Below are 20677 nucleotides of genomic sequence, written 5' to 3'. Positions count from 1 at the left end.
GGAAAATGGTCAGAGTTGGTATGAAGATGGAAGTTAAATACGAGAGAATCCTGAGGTTAGAAAACCTGTTGGAGGCTGCAAAAAACTTGGGACTGGAGCAAAGGTTCCCCTTCTCGCGGGGCGACATGTGGTGGTTTAGATCAGAGGTCCTCGGGACCCACTGCCCTCCACGTTTTACATGTGTTTCTGCTCCGGCACACCAGGATCAGATGGTTGCATTACATCCTCAGCAGCCATGAAGGACTGCAGAGGCCTGTTAATCACCTATTTATGTAGATCAGGTGTGTGGAGGCAGGGAAACACCTAAAACATGCAGGACTCACTGTCAGAATCAGAATCAGAAAAAAACTTGATTCTGATTCTGACAGTGGGTCCCGGGGGCCAGGGCTGTGGGCTTCTGGTTTAGGTCATTTGTTAGAATGGCCTAGTCAAAGTCCAGACGAATCCAATTGACAGTCTGCAATTGGAGATGAAGATTTATGATAAGAGACTCCATCTAATCTGATGAAACTTGAAATGTTTTACAAAAAAGGAGCGAACAACTTTAAGACACGCAAAGCTGGTATAGACCATCAGGTGCAGCGGTTCAACAAGCCTTTTCATCATTTAGTGACTTGCAATCAGATGCGCTGGCTGTTATTGGGGGAGGGTGTGTGTGTGTGTGTGTGGGGGGGGGGTGTATCAGAACAAACAACTGAATCCAGATGCATGCCCCACTTTTCACATTTTAATTTGTAAATAAAAAATTGATTCGACCTAATTCCACACTACCGGCAGTCTATGTATTTCATAAAATCCCAATAAATTACGTCACGCTTTGTGGCTGTAATGAGACAATTTAACAAATTCGCATTAGAAAAGTTTGGCTTAATCTCTCTGTGAATGTTATCCGCCTTTGATTTCTATCTTGTTAACGTGTAATAAAAACATTTCTCGCAGAGATCTGGGCGGATGATATTAGTTTTCCTGCTGTTACCACAGACAGCCGGCAGAGGGCGCCGCCCCGCCACAATATCCCGTTTGAGGCGGATTGGGAGGCTGCTGGGAAAAAATGGCAGCTTCCTTTTGTTTTTGAGGATTTGCCAGGCTCGGGGTGAGCATTTAAAGGCGTTGTTCGGCGGAAACCCCGGCCTAATCGCGCATTTGGGGCTCGTCCTGCCATCTGTTCAAGCTCTGGAAGCAGGAGAAGATGGAGAAGAGCGGGAGCATCGATAGTTTGGGCTCGAAACCCTCCTCCTCCCGACAGCCAAGTGTTGATTCATTGTCCAGGTAGCTAAACCCTTCACAACCCACGGCTTTGAAACAGGGCTAAAAGTCTGAAAACGCACAGGCTACTGATCACAGAGGCTTCATAAACGCGTTCAATGTTCGCTACTTTAATGTCAGATGTGTAACTACTTCGGCGGAGTCTTGAATCAATAAGAGTCCGCGCGCTGTCAGTAAAATAACATTTTAAAGTATTAAAGTGTTTATTTGAACGCGTTAAATAAAACCAAACGGTAGGCGAAATAAACAGTTTAAATATCGCTATACATATCAAATTAAAATTTGTTGGAATACTTCCTGGGTTACATGAGTCTGATTGGTTGTGAGCACGTACCTTGAAAAATGCCTGAAACTCTCAGATCTGTGCAAACAGTCCGAAATGATCCCGATTATAAGCAAATACAGTCAAGTCTGCTCCATGATGCGATGCCAGATGGTAAAAATGACTTTTTCAGGCACTGTGACTGAGGTACTGAGTGTGTAGCAACCCCTCATCCTGACCAAGCACGCAGCGCTGGTGGGAAGGAACCTCCAGCGAAACCAGGTTTAGTGCGAGAAAAATGCTCTCCCTCAACCGACTGGCTGTTTAGAGGAAAGAAAACAGACCCAGAGGAAAAAACACCTCTGGGCCAGGGGTTAACGGCAGCAGCGGTCGCACAGGGAGGGTTCAGATTTCTGAGCTGTCTCTCCGGGTAGACACAGAAAAACGTGGCTTCGGCAATCCTTTACGCCTTGGACACGTAAATGAGACAAAATGTAAAAAAGATGACGGGTGTGTGCCATCCATGTGCTTCAGCCTCGGGACTTGAGGCTCTTCACGGGGCTGATGTTTCTCCACGAACAGTAATAAAACATCCGCATCTGTAACTGAAAAGCTGTAAAATGCCGTAAAAGCTGTCGCCTTGCTTGATGGGGCTGGACGTTTATCGGCTTCAGGAAAAATTTCTCATCACGATAAAGATGAGGGCTGTGCATAAAAATCGACACAACGGTTAATGTCGATGTTTTTAAAAACGATTTAATATCGATATTCTGGCTTTCAATATCGATATACCTCCCAACCCCTAGGGGGCGTTATCACAGCGCGCCGTTACTGTTCACAGCGAGGAAGTGCAAGTGAGACAAATTTGCGGAACGGCCGACAGGATTTTAGAGGCGCCTTCGTCCCTAAAATCAGACGTTTGGGCACATTTTTGGTTTCTGTGATACGTTAAATGCATCGAACCAAATGCGCTTTATTTTCCTGTTACTATATCAGTGTTCAATAAATTGTACATAAATATAATATTTGTCTGGTTTTGTTGATTGAATGACTTTGAGCATTAATTTGAAAGCGCTAAATATCGATTTTGGGAGACAAAGACAACATATAACGTATTGTTTTTAATTTGTGAACAAGAGAGCAAAATCCATGTTCTGAGGTGCACCAGCATCATCATCATCATCATCATCATCATCATCATCATCATTTTCAGTGGAAACGTGTGTTTGGGAATCTGTTGGTCAAAAACTTTGATGACGATCATCGTTTTCTTCCTTGAACATCAAACATAAGCCCGATTGAAAACCATGTCTCAATTCAACCAGCACAATTGGGCTCTGCTTTGTGTAAATATTCATTGAAGGTTATGTGAGACGATGTAAAAAAAAAAGGCATATAAAAACTTTTAAAAGACACTGTAGCTCCGCTGCTGACATAGGACCTGTGGGCTAATGCAGCCGTGTTGACTAACTCATTGGCAAACACTGATTTTCAGTCAAAGGAAAACAAAAAAAGCTGAAGTAGATTATTTCCTCTTCTTTGTCATTTGATGATCTGCCACCAGCACTTCCACCTCTCGCTCGGACCGCTCCGGCCCGGCCAAGCCGGCCTCTGCTCTGTCCTCCGACTCCGTGTCGACCTCTGCAGAGTTTTCTCCAGAGCTCCGGGTTTGTAGCCTGCGTGCCGCTCGATGATCTGCAGCGCCATAAAAGGAACTTTTTCCACACTAACGGCCATCTCTCCTCTTTTCTGCGTCCCTCAGGTAAAGCCCAAAGCTACCGCCAAGGTACGTCGCCGGACAGCTTTCTGAACCCTTTCTGGAGCCACACTTTCTGCCAGCTCTCCAGGACTCGTTGGGCTGTTTTTTAAAACTTTCTTTGGTCATTTTAAAGTCGGTTTAGCAACTGGTGAATTTCAAAGGATGTGCTTGTTGTTATAACAAATCTAAAACGACTTGAACAGAACGTTTAGCAAAGAGCTGGAGATGTACAGGTTTGGTTTTCCCTGTTTTTAGGGTGGGCGGGGCCGGTCGATTCCAAGTTAACTAATTTATTCTTCCATTCTTACGTCTATTGAACGTAACGGAGAAACGGGTTTTTATAGCGGTAGTGTAGCATCCAATAGAAAATGAAGAAAGCAAGAAGATTATTCCTGGTTTAATTACATTCAAATATATTTATAACGGCCAATTCACAGCAATGCAGTCTCACGGCGCTTTAACCATAAAATAAAATTAAACTTTTATACAAAAATGTACCGTCCATTCAGTTTGATCGCGCTGATAAATACAGATTCAGTGAAATACATTTTATTTCTATCTTATTCAAGAAGCAATGCAGTCAATTTAGGATTATTTCTATTGGTTTTCAGTTTTCTGTTCAAGGAAAAGCAGCCGATGGCATCGAGTCGCTAACTCTGCAGCAATCCCTCGTCCTAAACGGGCAGCAGGACACAGTCTGTAGCGTCACGTTGTTCATTTTCCAGCAATCCTTCACTTTGAGCATGTGCGTCCTCAGGAGAAGACACTTTAGGGAGGAGATTTCAACATGAGCTGTGTCATGCGTTCACAGTAAACGAGTTTTGCTTAGAAAAACTCCTGATCGTTGCCTTAAAGCATTTTAAGTCAGTTCTGTTCCTTAGGAGCCGGATTCATATGAATGAATGAAGGGATGGCTTCTAGCTGCTCAGGTCCGTGTTTGTTGAAATCCTGTTGGAGATGAAATGACTGCTTTGTGTTCAGTGTTTTTTTTTTTTTTTTTTTCTGTTTTGTTTCTGGGGATGTTTTCAGAAGGTGCACAGAGAGTCGGACAAAGAAGAGCCACAGCTGCTGCCGAATGAATCTGTGCAAGACATGGGTAACCCTTTCCTTTCCTTTCCTTTGGCTGCCACTAAAGCAGATTTCACCCATTAAGAGCAAACCCTTTTCGTCTAGTTACTAAAATAAGAATAATTCTTTAATAATCTGACCTGATCCTGATTTTTGTTTTCTACAGCACACGATATCACCTACTTCTGTCCTTTCACTGGAGCGCTGAGGGGAACCGTCATGGTCACCAACTACAGGCTCTTCTTTAAATCCATGGACAGGGTATGTGTGGTCGGTGTCAATAATTGGGAGCGCGTTTATTAGTTTTTTTAAAATTTTGCTCTCACCTCTAGGAGCCGGCGTTCATGCTGGACATGCCTCTGGGAGTTGTAAGCCGCGTGGAAAAAATCGGGAACGCCTCGACCCGCGGCGATGTGTCCTATGGAGTAGTTTGCAAGGTGAATACGCTGGTCAAATAATTGCTATTTCTTGATTTTTTTATTTTATTTTTTTTTGTGAAAAGTAGACGTAAAAGCGTATGTTTCTACTATAGCTGTGTAGTGAAAGAAATATTTCGCAACATCTGCTTTGCCCATGACCCGCTGCTCCGCTGCTCTGCAGGATATGCGTAATCTACGGTTTGCACACAAACAGCTGGAGGAAACCATCAAGAAGTCCATTTTTGAAGTTCTGATGAAATTTGCGTTTCCCGTTTCCAACGGCCTGGTAAGACTCGCCGCTGCCGTCACGTCACCGCTGCACAGATCACCGACTGATTTAGTTCTCCCCCCCTTCGCCTCGTAGCAAATCTTTGCCTTTGAATACGGGCAAGTTTTCCCCGAAAATGGGTGGAAGGTGTATGATCCCATAGCCGAGTACAAAAGACAGGTACGTCCAGAAGCGGTAGTCTGAACGTTTTTTTTTTTTCTCAATCTTATAAATGGTATTGTTTACATTTGTTGCTTTTTGGTTTTTTTGTGTGTTCAGGGTATACCCAACGAAAGCTGGAGGATAACAAAAGTCAACGATCACTTCGAGCTGTGCGATACATACCCGTCAACCCTGGTGGTTCCGGTCAACATACCCGACGAAGAGCTGAAGAGGGTGGCCGCGTTTAGGGCGAAGGGCAGGATCCCTGTGAGTGATGCCTCCCTCTCAACGTCCGCGCGTTCGTCCTGCGAGCTGCGCTTGATGTTCTCCCGCACTTTGCGTGGCAGGTGCTGTCGTGGATCCACCCAGAGAGCCAGGCCACCGTGACGCGCTGCAGCCAGCCGATGGTCGGGGTGAACGGCAAGCGCAGCAAAGAGGACGAGAAATACCTGCAGGCCATCATGGATGCCAACGCTCAGTCCCATAAACTTTTCATTTTTGATGCCAGACCCAGTGTCAACGCCGCCGCCAACAAGGTCAGTTTAATTCATCTTTAAAGGTGACCTATTGTGGAAAAGATTCACTTTTTAAATCTTTGTACTTCCATTTGGTTCTCTGCTGCTTCTAGAAACAATCTAAGCGCTAAAAAAAAAGCATCCACCTATATTTGGCAAGAAGTAAATGTTTTGTTGGTGTCTGGAAAACGAGCCGTTTCAAAAACTTCCCGATTATTACATCACAATAGCCGGGCACCTCCCCTCACCTAGCAACCCCAGCAAAGTAAAACTGTAACATATAAACATTTAGCACACTACTTTTATATCACATCTTACAATGAAGTTATTAATGGAATAACAACTTAACATTGGCATCAATACATGCTGGAAAATGTGCATATAAGTCCCCTACACTTAACTACCGCTGAAAAGACGGACAACTAATGCTTAGCATGATGCTAATTTGCATTGCAAATCCTATAGGGATGCTAGCACTATTAGCTGCTTTTTTCTCTCTCAGATTCTTATGACCTAAAACAACCAAAACGCCTCCTAGAAGTATTTTACGCAAACCAACACTTTATAAAAGCATAACACTCACTAATAAATCTTTCTAGGCAGTTGAGAAGATATAACAGGATAATTTAACACTGCAGGAACGTGGCTTTCAACGTAGCTCTGGAACTTTCTCTAAGGTAGCCCTGTAGGAAGAGGCTACTTGCTAACCATTTAGAAACCGTTGCTGCAACTTTGCTGGTTGTGCAGGAGGCTCCTGATATATTCAGCTTCTGGGTCTGACCCAAGGTCAAAGTTGTACGGTTGTACCATTGTGCATCTATTTGAAGACATTTTCACATGTATAAAGTGTAAGTTTAAACATTTAGTTGGTGGCGGAGGGCAGCTACATCTTACTTGCATAAAAGTGACAGAGCCCTATAACAGCTCTTTGTGAATAGAGCTCAAAATAGGCTGAACTGGAAAGGTGAGATTTCACTATTTGAGACTGATTTTGTGCAAAACATGGAATAACCTTTTTTTTATAGCCCATAAACCTATCCTAATGTTTAAAGGGAAGCATAATAGGTCCCCTTTAAAAACAGTTTTCACTAGAATTATGGAGATGAGTTTAATTAGAGGTGCAAACAGACTGAACTGGTAGCATTTGCTTATATCATTAGGCAGAATGTACTACAAGCTCTGGTTTTACACAAATGGAAGTTTCAACTTCGAGGTATGACTATTTTTATATCTAGGAACTGTAATTTTCCAGCTCCTAAACAGAAATGTGCAGTTTCTGTTTCTTTTAGAAATTAAAGATCTGAAAACATTTCAACCGATGCGTGGAAATTCAGACCTTCGTTTTGCATCCTGTAGAAAGCAACAATAATTGCATTGAGTCGAAATCTTTCCAGTAAACATACAGCTCAGTGAGAAAGGAAATAAAATTAAGAAGAAAGAAGGCGGTCACTAATTTGCAACTTTCATTGGGCAGAAATGGTCAAAAGTTGTGTGTTTATGTAATTATTTGGACATTGGCTTCCCTGATGGTCGTTTTCTCTCTTGCTGCTCTTCTACAGATGAAAGGCGGTGGATACGAAAGTGAGGACGCGTATCAGAACGCTGAGCTGGTGTTCCTGGACATCCACAACATCCACGTCATGAGGGAGTCGCTGCGCAAGCTGAAAGATGTGGTTTACCCCAACATCGAGGACTCGCACTGGCTGTCCAACCTGGAGTCCACTCACTGGCTGGAGCACATCAAGGTGGGGAGGACGGGTTATCTAGAGGAGAGGACGGTGGGATGAATGTGAGGCCACCGCCTACGTTTCTCCACTACTCTGTGTTGGTATTCCTGCCGGTGTGTTTGCAGCTGATCCTGGCAGGCGCACTGAGGATCGCAGACAAGGTGGAGTCTGGGAAAACGTCCGTGGTGGTGCACTGCAGCGACGGCTGGGACAGGACGGCCCAGCTCACCTCTCTGTCCATGCTCATGCTGGACGGTTTCTACAGGACCATCCGCGGCTTTGAAGTGTTGCTCGAGAAAGAGTGGCTCAGTTTTGGACATCGCTTCCAGCTGGTAGGCTGAAACTACTTTTTTTTTTTTTTTTTGGTGGTGTGGTTTAAAAATCCAAAGTACTGATTGTCCTTGTTTCGGCTGTGTCAGCGTATCGGACACGGCGACAAAAACCACACGGATGCAGACCGCTCGCCCGTTTTCATCCAGTTCATCGACTGCGTGTGGCAGCTGACTCGACAGGCGAGTGAAGGATGACGGCGTGAGACATTTCTGTTTTTAGAAAGCTTCCCATGATGAATAATGTTTTTGTTTTGTTGCAGTTTCCTGCAGCTTTTGAGTTTAACGAATATTTCCTGGTAACCATCCTGGAGCACCTGTACAGTTGCCTGTTTGGGACGTTCCTGTGTAACAGTGAACAGCAAAGGCTGAAGGAAGTAAGGACCCCCCTTCTTTCTTTTTTTTCCCCTGATCCTGAAGATTTTCTTGTGTAGCTATTCGTTTTACTACCTTAAGCTGCTGTCCGACTGCTTTGTTCCTTACTAAGTATGTTGAGGTATTTAAAAACACTTTTTTCAGAAGTCTAAATGTGAAGAAATGGGAGCATATTTAGTGAGACATCAAATCCTGTCCCATCGTTGTGTGTTGCTTAATATGTACCCCCACTTTACACAGGAAATGTTTTTTTGGGGGGTCAACAGTGTAAAATGTACATTTTTACCTTATTCTGTCCTACAAAAGGACAGAATAAGGTAATCTTGTACTGGCATTGTTTTTTTTCTCTCTATACTTAATTGCGTGGGATAAATGTCTAATGTGAAACAGGCAGAGACCCTCCGTGTTGCAAGACATTTATTAGCTGGAATCAGCTCACAGAGGTTCATGTTATGACATTATGTTCATAGTTCACATAGGGCTGGACGATAATTCAATAACAATATATATGGATCGATAGACGTGTGGCGCGATAGGAAAAAACAGGGTCGATAAAAGTTCGATACAGTTTTCCTTCCTTCCTTTCAGCCTATCATATTAGTTGATGCTGCAGTCACTGCTTCCTCTCGACCAATCGTAATCGCGGACCCAGGCACGGCGTCACAAAGCGCCGCCCTCTCAAACCTCAACACAGAGCACGTGAATATGTCGCAGCAAGTAGCGGCGGAGGAAACGGTCCCAAAACGGGGTTTTACTAGTTCGCCAGTCTGACAGAAATAAACCAGTGATTTGTAAAATTTGCAAGGAACCGGTAAAAACAAAGTCTGGTAACGCAACCAACTAGTTTCATCACGTAAGCCGCTCACTCCGCTCACTCCACACGCTCCGCGTCTTCGTAGGAATCTTACGGAGCTTCTTCCAAAACAAAGCAGGTATAGCAGCTAAACTGGGCTCCCTTCTTTGTGATCAAATGATTTTGGTATATTTATTTTGGTCATTTTACTGGTCACTTTAGTTTATTCTTTGTCAGTATTTAATAACATAACTCAGGTGTCTTAAGTCACTTTTCTTTGAAAAAATTCTGTTATAGTTAAAAAAGTTGGTTAAATAAAGATTTAATTGGAATTGTGTGTTCGTGTTTTTTATTAAAATTAAATCATTTAGCAATATCATAAAATGTCCAGGCAGAGCTGCACATAAAATATGTTTTTAAATATTTTCAATAATTATCGATATCGATCAATATGCATTTTTTTTATCGATAAGCTTTTTTTCGATATCGTCCAGCCCTAAGTTCACGTCATACAGATCATTACATAATTAACATATTGATTATTACATCACTTAGTATTTGCCACGTGGCCTTTTCCTCTTAATTTACATCTTTTTACACCTCTCTTGCTCTCTATACTCACTCAAACTGTCATTAAATGTGGCTTAAGTCTCCATAAAGGTGATCCTATTTACATATCTTCCTGTCCTAGTTGTCACAAAGTACGATGAGGGACGTTTTGACTGGAATAGCTGCCGTTAAAGCACAACCTGATGGGCGTTCCAGCTTTATTCCTCTCCATCTGTCTGTTGTACCTGCAAACTAGAACTGCACAATATTTTAAGCAAAGATCGCAATAACACAGTTGCAAAATACTGCTTGAATACAGTATGAAGTTGGATATCATATCATAAAAGAAAGAAGAATGTGGGAAAACATGGGTTAATTGTCACTGCAATTAAGTGCCGTTGCATGTTTTCCTGATTCCGCGCAGCGCTGCTGGAAAGTCGCAGCTGGTCTCGCTCCCTGCCTGCCGCAAGCTCTCACTAGTGACGACAAAAGCAATTCGAAAGAAAAGAAGAAAAAAACTCAAGAATATCCATTAGTTTTGATAGTTAGGTTATGAGTTAACTCTGCAATGAAGAGAAATGCATAATAGTCAAGGTTAAAGTAAGGAGTGAGGCAAATATTTTCAATATCTACTCCCCCCCAGAGCCGTATCTTGTGTACATACAGCCCCTACAAAACCAGATTACATATTCATTTATTTTCTGCCTGTGGTGCGGTTTAATTAAGAATGAGCTGTGGTTACTTCAAGTTAATCACGTAAAAAATACAGGAATTCAAAATTTTCCAACTCCCAAACATTTTCATTTGCGCATCACTGGCTTAATGAATCTGAAAGAAGCTCAGACTGCGCTGCTGTTTAAGCTACTTAAAACCTGAAGTTGAATCTTCATCGTCGCAGACAGAGTGTCTGAGTAGCGTGTCAGGAGATTAACAACCATAGATCATTGCTGTGACATGTGTTAAGCGAATCCAAAACTAAGCTAAAAAAAAATAGACAAGATGATGTGGGGGGGGAAAAATCGTACAGTTGTTACAAATACTTTTGTTTTTGTTTTTTCATTTAAAGGAAATTCCCAAGAGGACAGTCTCGCTGTGGTCCTACATTAACAGCCAGCTAGAGGAGTTCACAAATCCAATGTATGTAAACTATTCAAACCAGGTGTTGTTCCCCGTCGTCAGCTTACGCCACCTGGAGCTTTGGGTTGGCTACTACATCCGCTGGAACCCTCGCATGAAACCGCAGGTATGTCGCAAAATCAGCTCTCAATGCGCGCTCTCTCTCTGAACTCCTCAAGTGTTCCAGGGTTTAAAATGGAGGCCTCTTTTTCGATCCTCTGCAAGGAACCCATTCACCAGCGCCATAAGGAGCTGCTGGCGAAGCGAGCCGAGCTTCAGAAGAGAGTCGACGAGCTACAGAGGGAGGTGACGAACCGCTCCATTTCATCATCCTCAGAGAGGCCAAGCTCGCCCACGCGCTCCATCACTCCTGTGCAGACCTTCGTTTGACACATTCTGCTCTTATGAAAGTGTAGCCCCGCCTGCGAGAGCCTGGAAAAGTAGGAATGGGTGTCACAACTGGAGCCAAGAAGGACCTGAGGGTCATCTTTAGGGGATTAATACACTACCACCAAAAGTTTGAACAGGCAGAGTTGTCATGAATTCAGGTAGATTGCTTACATCGGAGGTTTCTGAGATCACTGGACTGCAGCCATATACAACATATTAGTCCTCTGAGGTCAGAGAACATGTAAAGAAAATAAGGAAGGACTTTGATGCCTGTCGACCAACCCACTATTATCATTTGTCTTTGTTTTATCTACACTAATTATTTGTTTGGGTTTAATGTTTATGCCTTATGTGCTTCATAGGAACCCTCACTTCACTACTTGATGTTCATTTCAAAGCAAAGCAGCTGGCAATTTGTGAACGAAGAGTGCTGCAAAAAAACCAAAGTAGAAGGGAAAATCAACAGAAAAAACAAAGTTTTGAGTTTTTAAGTATTGGTTTTAGGCTAGAACTGAAAAGAAATAATGCTGACGTCAACATAAAGAACACAATGGTTCCTCTTCTTAAATGAATCCTTTTAGACGGTAGTGGGCAGATATCTCTTTCACTTCAAGGACAGACACTATGTATGACATTCCTTCTACTGACCAATTTAACTGTTGTAAGTTTAATTTCTCTAAGAAGCTAACATTATTTATTGTAACTCTTAAGCATCCTTTTCCTAGCCTCATATTTTTATTGTTTCTGGGTCATATCAGTAAGCTGCAAAGCTTGTAACATATTTTGAGTTAATTTTGCTCATTAAGTCTAATGTAATAATTAGAATTTGTGCCTTTTTTTTTTTATGAATAGTCGAGAATAAAAACAAAAGTGTGCACAGATTGTAATGTTGAACAATAAAAACACCGCTAGTAAGTTTTGCCGCATATGTGCAACACTCACTTTAAAACTGTTCAAATGTTAGCCAAACGCCCCAGTAGCACTAACAGTAATATCTTTTTATAATCCTTAGTTATAAAAAGTGCCTTTCATGGGAGCGTGAGAAAGGTTTTCAGGGGCTGTCTGTATTTGTGGAACTCTTATGTTACGTTTTTACATTGTAGCTTTTAAATTCTCCATTCACAAACTAATTTTTCCTGTTTTTTTTTTCTTGTTTGTTTTTTATTTAAGTGCGTCTTTCTCTGTATCTACACGTACATCTCTAATGTCACTGATATTGCATTACTGTCCCTTTTAAAATGTACAGCTATTAAAGTCATAACACTTCCACACAGTTTCTCATGCTGTATGCACTACCTTTTATTCATTTATTTCCTCCTTTGTCCAACTTCACTGTCAGATTTCAAACCGTATTAAACTATTAAAAGTGAAACTGTGTAGTCATTTATGTTTCTCAATGGGGAAGCGGCCAAGTTAACTATCTTCAGAAATTAGTGGCATGATTGTCTATGACTAAGAGGCTTATCTGGAGTTTGCTTGTATATTAATGATAAACAACTGATTAGACGGGTTTCTTCACTCTGTCAGTGATATGACATTTTTCATTGGTTGCAACTATTACTGATAAAAATATGGCTTTTTGGTCTATTTTATCAAATTATATTTTATGATGGTTTTAGGATAAAACTGTCTGAATTAGTGAAGTGAAACGATAACTACATATAAAAAGAAAGGAAAATCGTTGCGTGCACATGAATCCACCGTCTTTGCCATGAAGACCCTAAAAAGTTCTGGTGCAACCAGTGACATTCAAAAGTCACATAATTTGTGAAAAGACGTTGGCCTGTGTGCAATCCAAGTGTCATGTGAGATCTGTCAGTAGAAACACGCCTTTCCTGAAAGGCCCCAGATGCTGCAGCAGCACTAAGGTGGAATTGGCATACCATAAAGACCAATGAGCTCTCCAGACAAGTCAGGGACAGAGTTGTTGAGAGGTACAAGTCAGGGTGGGGTTGGCAAAAAATATCCACATCTTTGACGTTTCCCCAGAGCACAGTCAAACGCATCATCTTCAAATTGAAAGCACATGGTACCACAACAAACCTGCCAAGAGAGTGCCGCTCACCAAAGCACACAGACAAGGCAAGGAGGGTATTAATCAGGGAGAAAGCACAGAGACCATAGGACCACAATGAGCGGTACCTGCCGTAGAGCTGGGCTTCGTGGAAGAGAGGCCAGAAAAGAGCCATTAGAGTTGAAAATAAGAAGGCCTGTTTTGAGTTTCATGTAAACTCAGTACCTTTGCATAGTAGATCAAAAAATTGCAAATAAGGCTGAGTTTACCTGAAACTCCCCAGACTGAAGAAGTCTAGAGACATTTCATCAAAGAACCTGTCCAGAGGACCTACGGTACTAATTTTTGTGTTTTGTGCAACCCTTTGAGGCCTACACGGAATGGCTGGATTTTGTTTTTGAAATGCAGTTTCAACTCCTCTCAGGAGGCCTATGGTTGCACTAGAATATTATTCAGGGGTGTCCGATTAAACTTTAATCGGACACCCATAAATAATATCTAGGGGTGTCCCCTAAAGGGGGCTGAAAAACCACACTTATCAGTTTTTGTTGGTCTGTCACATACAAAAAAAAGCACACAAAAAAACTTACTGTTTGTATATTTGTACCTAATGTTTTTTTGCTGTAAGTGTTGTAACCAAAGTCAAAGTCCCTGATTGATGAATCATAAACAGAAAACAGGTAAAGTCGTGTAGGGATTTCCCTGACTGGATACTTTCTGAAGATAAACAGAGATTCACCCATGATATCCAGGGGAACCACAGTGCTATCTTTTTTTTTTCTTGCTAAATGATTATTGATTTTATAAATACCCCAGATCTCTTAAAAAATACATTTGTAGTCAATACAAATACAACAATATAACAGGTACAGGAATGAACACTGAGCATCCTTGCACATAATACCTAATGATCGTTATCTGCTGTGTAAACATATACTGGTGCCTATTAGAAATATGTTTCAAACGTTCAAAGAGAGAATGTGGTGAACTCGCTGTTATGTCCATGTAATAATATGATTGTAAAATCTGACATGGAACGCTGTTAATTTTGTGCGGACACCTGATTGGCTGCGCCCGTTTTCAAACCGTAAATCCCGCGGACGGATGTTGTGTCGCGATAGGTTTCCTTCCTTCTTCGGGGGCTGTCGGCCTCTTCCGGTTACGCGACAAAAAGAAGAAAAAAAAAAAAGAAAAGAGCGAGCGAGTGAGAGAGGCACGGAAAACACAAGGAAAAATACATTTCTCGGCGAGAACAGCGAAAACTTAACTCCACAGAGTTGATCGCTATTAAGGATCGACTCCGACGCGACGCCATTAAAAAGCCAAGGAGAAGCCGCCGCAGCGGGCACGACGCAGCTAAGAGAGCCCGGAGCTCAGGAGTTTATTGTTCTTCGCCGCTGACTCGCTCCCTCCAGCTGAGCTATTTCTGTACGTAGCCGAGCGGGCTAACGTCGGCCAGCGCTGGCTGCCAACGCGGTGCGGGTCCCCAGCTCTCCGTTGAGCCGCAGCGAGCGGCTCTCACCACCAACAGCGGCGGGGCTAATCCGCTCGGCGCGCGGCCGGAGCTCGGTGTCGACCTCGGCTAGCTCGGCTCGGGTGTGCGAGAATGGCAACGTCGGCTCTGTACGCCTGCACGAAGTGCAACCAGCGGTACCCCTTCGAGGAGCTGTCGCAGGGCCAGCAGCTTTGCAAGGTGGGACTGTGGGACGGGGAGCGGGGGGGGGGGGAGCAACCACGACCTTAGAAGAGTGGTTGTTCCCGCGTGTGTTTATTTGTTTGTTTGTTATGGCCACCTTGGAGAGATTTAGCAAGGACTCTGATTATGTAACCGCTTGGAAAGCGTCCACGCGAACGCGGCGGAGTTAGGGCGGCGTTACCACACCCCGACCTGCCGAAGGCTCGGCAGCGGGTCACCCGGCGGACACCTCTGAAATATCAAACGTGTTGCTCCGGCGGCGCTGCTTGTTCGGTGCAGTTTGGGGATCTGTGGCCTTCTTCACTCCGAGAACAGCCTTATATAATGTCCACGTCCGTCCACGCCAGGCTCCTGGAAAACTAGTGTTTTGGAACCTTTTTTTCTCTCTCTCTCTCTCTTTAAATGTCTCCCCATCACCTCCTGGAGGAGAAGGTCAACAGCCACTGAAAGCTTTAGACCGGATGAAATCATGAACGTCTTTATCAAGTTAAAAGATGGCGAATTAAAGCGATTTATCTCCCGCGATAACGCCAGAGTGTCCCTAAAAGATAAGATGAGTGGTGCTATTTGTGTACAGAGGCCCCCCCCCCCCCTTACAAGTATTGGCTTCCCGGTAAAATATGTTTATTAAACTAGGGGCTACACAATTACTCGCATTTGCAATTTAATCGTAATTTTATAAAGCGCAATTTCCAAATAGCAGAGGTCTGCAATGTAACAATTAGTGGATCAGACGCGTCTTTTAGGTGTTGGTAACATGTTTAAAGTGTTTTCCTCCACATGGAAGGGAAGAAAGTTGCAGCAGTGAGATAATCTAATTTTATCACTTGTTTTAGAGTTTATATAATCAGACTGTTTTACCAGGAACTTTCAGGAATCTCACCACAGCATTAAGTTGTGGTCAATCAGTTTAATACATAGTTTTGCTTGTTGGTTGCACTTTATGTTCAATAAGGATTGATGTCCAAATCAATTAAAAGCTGCTCTATTGAATAATATTCTGATTAATAAAAAAAAAAAAGTTCTTGTTTTAAATGGTCCTTGTTTACAAACGTCTTTATCTAGAGGCAATTTTTGTTGCTTGTGGTTAATGCAAAGAAAAGTCAAAATCAAATCGCAATTTTGGTTGAAATGTATCGTAGTCAGTTGAGTTGCGTTGAGACGCATCGGCTCTTTTAGCACCTAATCTGCACAGCGATGAAACGGATTGATTTGTTGTTTGTATATGTTTAAAAAGACGTGATAAATTAACTAAATAAACAAATCGCATTAAATTGCAATATTAACATAAAAAAACGCAATTAGATTTTTTTCCAAAATCGTTCAGCCCTAGTTTAAACAGAACTATGCAATATATTAAAAAAAATTAGCACGTTAGCATAATCTCACGCTTAATAGAAAAAAAAAGTAAAACAAACAAAAATGGGAAAGACGAGAGAGCATGCCGGGTCCTTCAAGTGGGGCTGCTGTGTTGATCCATGTTAACCAGAACGTCGATGGACAACACAACGGCACATCCGTTAGAAGGGGGCGCGCTTATATTTTCCACCTGAACGACACACAATCAAGGCTTTTTACCCGGGGTGCCGATAACCGCTTCCTGATCACACGGTGGCCTTCTCAGATGTTTTAGCCAAGAAACATCGCTCCCCCAGTCACAGAACGTGTACTTATCCACCAAGGGTTTGCTTCCGCATTTCTGTTGCGACGTCTATGAGTCAAATCTTTGCTTTAGGAGAATGTGTAAATAAAAATAAAAGGTCTTTTTTTTTTGTTTGTTGTTGCAGGAGTGTCGCATTGCGCACCCGATCGTAAAGTGTACATACTGCAGGTCTGAGTTTCAGCAGGAGAGGTGAGACGTGCTCCAGCCTTTTTATTTCTGTTATCTTATCCTTGGGGATTCCTTTGTGCGTTTTTAAACCCTCTTTGTTTGTTCTTCCGCAGCAAAACGAATACAATCTGCAAGAAATGTGCCCAGAACGTCAAGCAGTTCGGAACGGTGAGTGGGAGACTCCCTTAAAGGTGTCAGGGCGTAGTTCGCGTGTGACCGCGGCGCTCGCGCTCCCAACTTTTAAGCTAGTTGTTGCATATATGTGACTGATGTTTTTTTTTTTTTTTTAAACGTTTTAATCCCTCTTGTTTTTACAGCCCAAACCCTGCCAGTACTGTAACATCATTGCGGCTTTCATCGGGACGAAGTGCCAGCGCTGCACCAACTCAGAGAAGAAATATGGACCCCCACAGACCTGCGAGCAGTGCAAGCAGCAGTGCGCCTTTGACCGCAAGGAGGAGGGGAGACGAAAGGTGAAGGCCGTGTGCGTGTGTGCGGCGCGTTGGCGGCCTGTGGGGGAGGGCAGGGTCTCATGGACCGCCGTCTCTTGCTTGTGTTGCAGGTGGACGGCAAGCTGCTGTGCTGGCTCTGCACTCTGTCGTACCGCCGCGTCCTGCAGAAGACGAAAGAACAGAGGAAGGGCTTCGGCTCCTCCAACTCCTCCTCGCTGAACGAGAAAGACCACCACTCCAGATCGCACCACCACCACCATCACCATCATCACCACCACCACCCGCACAGACACAGCAGTTCCCACCACAAGTACGTGCGCCACAGGCGGCCTGTTAGCGGCTAGCGCGGTTAGCCTTCTGTGTGCACCATCTGGAGAAGAATGCAGATGTTTGCCTTAACTCTGGTGTTTTCAAAAGGCTGCTAACCTTTTTCAAGACAAAGGTTGAAATCCCTCAATGATAGATGAAAACAACTTTGCCGTAGTACATTTAGCCTTCCTGTTATCCGCTTTAGTTTTTTTCTCTTCTACTCTCACGTAGTCTGAACGAATTGCCGACAGTTGTCTCTTAAATAGCTTCTCACGTCTCTGAGCTTCATTTTTAAACTTCTCACTAGTACTGATGGCCGCTAATCTGGAGTCTTCCTGACTTGTTTTGTTAGTATGAAATTTAATATGTATAATAGTATTTATAAAATGTTTGTTTGCTAAGTTTTCCCCCTTCTTTAACAGGCTGAGTGGGAGCTTGAGTCCTGAGCAAGAGCCGGGACTGTGGAAGCAGAGGTACGGCTGCTGCCCTCTCTTTCACGTCAATAACTTTTTTAGATTTTAGTTTTGAATATTCATAATGAAATTGTCCTCTTGGCTTTTCTTCGCAGCCATAAATCGTCTTCAATCCAGAAGGAGACTCCAAAGAAGAAACCAAAGCTGGAGATGAAGCCATCCAACGGGGACAGGTATTCCCGGTTTGCTTTAATTCACGGGGGGGAAACATGGAGTGCCGCTCCACAGCTGCAGAAACCTGTTTATGTTTGTCTCCCACCTTCACAAGCTCCTTTCTGTGTTTCCTCCTCCGTCCCGACAGCAGTTCCATCACCCAGTCCATGGACTCTGGTGGAACGGACAACTTCATCCTCATCAGCCAGCTGAAGGAGGAAGTGATGTCACTAAAGAGGCTTCTTCAGCAGAGGGATCAGACCATCCTGGAGAAGGATCGGAAGGTGAGTCTTCCAGCCCTGATCAAGCAAAGCTGTGAGTTTCTGCTCTTTCTTTATCTGAATTTTCCCCCACCCCCCTTTCCAGCTCACAGAGCTTAAAGCGGACTTTCAGTACCAGGAGTCAAATATGAGAGTGAAGATGAACCAAATGGAGAAGGCTCACAAAGAGTCCATGGAGCTGCAGCAGGTACGATGGTGTCCTGCGGCGCTAACAAACAGTTTGGTCTGGAGCGGTTTTCTTTGCCTGGGTTTTTTAAAGTTCTTTTTATGCGTGTAAGCAAGAAACCCATTTATGTTGGAAGTTTAATGGCTAAACAGGTAAGGTGTGCAGGTACCAGGAAAACTTGGATCCAGTTTTTTAGGAACTGAACTATTCTGATTCCTCGCCTTCTCGCTCGCTGTCCCACATTTATGGCCACCGCGTCTCGTAAGGAAAAATCATAAATTGGAACTAGCCGGGAAAGTATGTATTCATTTTGGCAGCATAAAAAACAAATGGTATTCTCAATAGGGCTGGGTGATGTGGACCAAGAATAATATCTTAATGTTTTTAGGCTGAATGCAGATACACAATATTTATCTCAACACGTTTTTCAACAGTAACTACACAACGACACTTCTGAATCTAAGATTTATTCAAAATGTCTCACAGGCACCTTTTTATTTTAACAAATAGCTATAGATAAATATGAGAAACAGCTGAAAAATAACCTGCTGGAATACATAACAGAATAATTATACTGAAATGTAGACCATCTCAATATAAAAGATATAGTCTGATATCTGTTTTTTTTTTTTTATTCGATATTTTTTCAAATCTTGATTTATTGTCCTGCCGTAGTTTTCACTGTAATCAACTATCAGACTACATTATCTAATACAACCTTTTAAAATGTCAATGTTAGTTGGGCTGGGTGCACAGATCAGGTTTTCTTTTTACCTAATAACTAACAAAACGCAAAAAAGTTAAGTTTCTATATCAAGGCAGTGTTGAATCCAACAGAAAACTAAGAAAATACATAATTTATGCATCAACTTGTATGTTTCTAACCTTTGACTCAAACTCTATGCCTTTAGTTTGGTTTTGTGCACAGAAAAGGCTTCATAGTTTTGATTTGTCTATAGAAACTTTCTGTTTTTTCCGAGTATTTGCACTGCCAATCAAATTAGCCAGTAAATTTTAAGAGTCTTTATCTCCTTACAACGGCTGGTATATGGCCGCGACGTATCGTTAAGTTTTTATAAACTTGCCAGTCTGATCTTCTAGTTTCCGTTTCCTCCGCTGCGCTGCGTTCAGTGGCGTCCAGCATCGGAGAAAAACGGGTCCGCTCTGATTTCACCGTTCGTGTCCTCCCGCAGGCCAAGAACAGGGAGCTGATGAAACAAGTCGCCGCCCTGTCGAAGGGCAAAAAGTTCGACCGAACAGGAAGCTCTCTGCTGTTGCCCTAACGACGGGCCGGTCAGCGGACGACGGCAAAGAGCGACTTCATTCTCGTTACACTGTGAGAGTCTCCCTCCTGTGTTTCCTCATTGCCATCTACTTTGATCGCTGCTTACACGCCGAAGGGAGAGACGACGTCGTACGAGGATACCAGCTGTTACATTCTCTGGAAAAAAATAAAAATAAAAAATGCATATTTTAGGTGTGCGATGGCGAGATCGCCTTGAGGGTCAGGACTTTCGATGGAGCCCTTGTTTCTAACACTGCCGGGCCAAAACAAAACAAGCTTGGTGTGCTAATGTGGAGAGCATTCTGGTGACTCTTGGTGATTATGGATGTCATGCATTTATTTATTCAGTTGTATTTCTTACCCCTTTTCCTTTTTTTTAGTAGCCCACATTTTGGGGGAAGGGGGTCTCTTCAATAGCAGTCATCGATTTATATTTTTCTATGTGGATGCGATTGTGCAAAATGAGCTCTCCATGACAGAGATTATGTGAAAATGTACAATGTATGCAAATGTGGAGTGGGTCATCGTGGAACAGCAGAGCGCTCCCTGGAACGACTCCGGAAAACCAGCAGCAAGCCGTCTGAACGGCCGTCTGAGGCCGTTTGGCTCCCCACGTTCTCACTGTGCGACAGCTGCAGGGGCTTTGCAGGTCCTCTGCGCTGGAGCAGTCGCAACACAGCATGATTTTACTGCCAGACACCAGAACGATGTTGTGGTGAGACTTATTTCTCCTCCTCCTGCTCCTTTTTAATTATAATTTTTTTTTTTTAAGGCTAACTTTTAAATGTATTTCTGGTCTCGATCATTGTATTTAAACCATTGCTTCTGTTTTTAGCGAGTACATAATGTGTATAGTACGGCCAGTCGAAATGAACTCGTCTGTAGAAGATGCTTTTTAAAGGAACACACCTATCACCCTACATTACTGGGTTGGTTTCATACCGTGGCGTTCAGGATCACTTTTGTACTTTTTTTCAAACTCAAGTGTTTAAAACTATTAAAAACTGGCTAAACTGTTA

General features: G+C 43.0%; 2 protein-coding genes across 3 annotated transcripts; both read left to right on the top strand.

Annotated features, from left to right (window-relative positions):
- The first annotated feature begins 1013 nt into the window (after window positions 1-1013).
- On the top strand, window positions 1014-12370 carry mtmr2 (myotubularin related protein 2). The gene is made up of 16 exons (XM_036143264.1): window positions 1014-1269; window positions 3093-3195; window positions 3291-3314; window positions 4317-4383; window positions 4522-4616; window positions 4688-4792; window positions 4956-5060; window positions 5139-5222; window positions 5322-5471; window positions 5552-5740; window positions 7279-7464; window positions 7572-7778; window positions 7866-7958; window positions 8039-8152; window positions 10559-10735; window positions 10834-12370. The coding sequence occupies exons 1-16, from the start codon at window positions 1190-1192 to the stop codon at window positions 10996-10998; spliced, it is 1944 nt and encodes a 647-aa protein (XP_035999157.1). The 5' UTR covers window positions 1014-1189; the 3' UTR covers window positions 10999-12370.
- A 1768-nt stretch (window positions 12371-14138) lies between these two features.
- On the top strand, window positions 14139-20677 carry fam76b (family with sequence similarity 76 member B). Of its 2 annotated transcripts, none has more exons than XM_036143263.1 (10): window positions 14139-14705; window positions 16496-16560; window positions 16653-16707; window positions 16857-17012; window positions 17102-17301; window positions 17723-17773; window positions 17869-17946; window positions 18078-18210; window positions 18293-18394; window positions 19567-19686. In XM_036143263.1, the coding sequence occupies exons 1-10, from the start codon at window positions 14619-14621 to the stop codon at window positions 19654-19656; spliced, it is 1017 nt and encodes a 338-aa protein (XP_035999156.1). In that variant the 5' UTR covers window positions 14139-14618; the 3' UTR covers window positions 19657-19686. The 2 variants fall into 2 exon arrangements, with proteins under 2 accessions (XP_035999156.1, XP_035999155.1); XM_036143262.1 differs by having other exon boundaries at window positions 14141-14705; window positions 18075-18210; window positions 19567-20677.

This window comes from Fundulus heteroclitus, chromosome 11, assembly GCF_011125445.2.
Source record: "Fundulus heteroclitus isolate FHET01 chromosome 11, MU-UCD_Fhet_4.1, whole genome shotgun sequence".
In the NCBI taxonomy this organism is placed as follows: Eukaryota; Metazoa; Chordata; class Actinopteri; order Cyprinodontiformes; family Fundulidae; genus Fundulus; species Fundulus heteroclitus.
The sequence above is the reverse complement of the archived record's forward strand: the minus strand, read 5'-3'. Positions and strand labels throughout refer to the sequence as shown.